Raw genomic sequence first — 2,313 nt, forward strand, 5'->3', positions numbered from 1 at the left:
GGGTGCCGCAGAATCGCACTCTCGCCGCCCAGACCCAGGCTGCCCAGGCGCATGTTGGGGTTCTTCGTCATGAACTGCAAAACAAAAAGGGCTGTTTGTTTCCTCCCATCCGGCAGGGCCACGGGAGAGGGACCTATTAGCAGTCGCACAAAAGCTTGTCCTCAGCTTTCCTGTTGAACTCAGTTGCTGGCCAGACTTCTCAATTTCATTGTACTGGAACTGCATGCAAGGAACTTGACTCATTCTCTAGAGGAAGAAGTCGGGGTGTATTTCTCCTTGGTCCCTTTTCTTTTGGTCAAATCCTTGGTTACCACAATAAGAAAAGAAAGTTATAATGTTGCAAACGATGCAATTCAAATGTTGCACAATGGTTTCAGTGGTTATTTATTTCTGTATTAATTTCTCAGGAATATAAGCTCGCTCTCAAACGCTGCTCACCAGCCAGCCAGGCTTTGGACTGGAGTCAGTCCTGAGCTGTGTCTTTTTCCTAAACCTCAGCCTGCTGAAGCGCAGCCAGAAGCCTACGCTTTCCTTCCTGTCATCTCAGGAAACAGAGGAAAATGAGCAAGGCACTGGCTTTTAGAGCCCCCCAAACCCTGAGCAGATGAGAGCAGACAGGCGACCATCTCCTCTCTCGATGGTGAAACTCTGAAAGAGGGTTTCTTTTTGTAACAAATTTACTCTGCTACCAGTGAAAAGAAATCTCAAACCTCAGCCGAAGTGCCCTGATTTGCCAGGGAGCAATGAGAAAAGCCGTACATCATGCACACAGTGCGAGAGGGCCCTGGCGGGTGCCCTTTGGGTCCCGACAAGAATGATGAAGTGTGAATGCTGCAGATATTTCTTAAGGGAAAGGGAAATATTGGGGGAGGAGGGGAATCCTTTTCCCAGGCAGGAAAAGAGCTAGTTGGCTTGTTAATTTAGGATTATAGTTCTTAAAAATTCAGTAAAAACCAATCTTTCCCTTCCCGTCGAGTATTTCTAATTCATTGGAGAAATCAGGTTATGTTTAAACTGGGAAAATAGCCGCTTTTATTTGCCTATTGAAACAGCAGCATAAAGCAAGCTCCACTCTGGTGGAGGTGTCCAGACGATTTCCTTGAAGATGAAAGAGCATTATGTTTAGCAAATAGCTGAACCAGCCAAACCAGACAATCAGTCACTGTTTCAGGAATGACCAAGTCTGCTGCACCTCGGCAATGGGGAAATTAAAAGAAGGGGAGGTGCAGTGAGAGACCAACTTCATTCTGACTGTAGGAGCTTTTCAGAAGGTACAAATTCTCCTAGGATGAGCAGATAACAGGTCTAGTCATTCCCTACCTAGAGAGAAGATGGGGAGAAGAAAGACAACTGCCAGATTTATTTTAGAATTCTCCCCAGTACCCCATCCTGAGGGGACTTCAGAGCAAAAGTAGATGGGGCATCTGCAGCTGAGACCCTGCAGGACCCCAGACTCTGCTGACATTAGCACAAAAACCCCAGCTCCAGCCTGACCTCCTGAGCCCTTCGAGGACGTGTGCTGCTAGGGGATTCCCTACGGCAGAACTGTTTTCCACCATTCCACCCAAAACATCAGTAGAGCGAGCTGCTGAGTGCATCCAGATTTGTAAGAGCAGTCACCAGGAGAGGAGCAAAGCCGACGTGGCTCTCTGCAACGGGGGTCTTTCCCATGCTTCTCTGGACTCTTCAGCCCTCAGTTATGCAGCACTTCCAGGGTCAGGCCCAAGGACAAGCAGAACTTCTCTGTCTCCCCACCCCTTTCAACCTGTTCTTCTCCCTTTCTACCAGCAGAACCCAAACACAATTTGTTTCCCAAGAGACTCTGCCCCAAAATTTCTGTGGGATACTGATCCTCAGACAACAGCCTGGTTTCCGAACAAGAAATGGGCCAAGCCAAAATCTCTCGGAGACCTGGTTCAGACAAGCCTTTGGAAGTCTTGAACTAAACTTCTTTGGTTTCCAAAACAGGCCAGAAACTTCCTGGCACCCCCATCTTTCTCTAGAAATTCCCTACCCAGCTTCTTTGTCCCCACAGATGGATAGCTGCACCTCACTAGCTCTTATCTGCACTGCTGGAACACCTAGAAAGCTCAAACAAGATCAGAGCTCGCTGGCACTGAAAGTGGTATAGACCAAAACAGTCCAAAAAGACAAGACAAAGAGAAGGGAAGGAGAGCTGGGAATAAGTCCCATGTCTCCTGGCTCTTGACCTACCGTCGCCTCCATTACACCAGGAACCTTCTGCTAAATCTTGGGGGGGGGAATCATGAAAGCAGATAATCTCTGAAAAGGGCTGGTAACATGCTTTGCTTG

At 48.0% G+C, this 2,313-nt stretch overlaps 1 protein-coding gene across 1 annotated transcript in view; it reads right to left on the reverse strand.

Annotated features, from left to right (window-relative positions):
* The window catches only part of PRKCH (protein kinase C, eta), a gene marked incomplete at its 5' end in the record, with an annotated part of 122,916 nt that overhangs the window by 1,695 nt on the left and 118,908 nt on the right, over positions 1–2,313 (reverse strand). The window contains one exon of the mRNA XM_009332751.1: positions 7–74. Within this exon, the coding sequence (XP_009331026.1) occupies positions 7–74 (68 nt within the window). The remainder of the gene's footprint in view (positions 1–6; positions 75–2,313) is intronic.

The sequence above is a fragment of the Pygoscelis adeliae genome, unplaced genomic scaffold (genome assembly GCF_000699105.1).
Source record: "Pygoscelis adeliae isolate BGI_AS28 unplaced genomic scaffold, ASM69910v1 Scaffold179, whole genome shotgun sequence".
NCBI lineage: Eukaryota > Metazoa > Chordata > Aves > Sphenisciformes > Spheniscidae > Pygoscelis > Pygoscelis adeliae.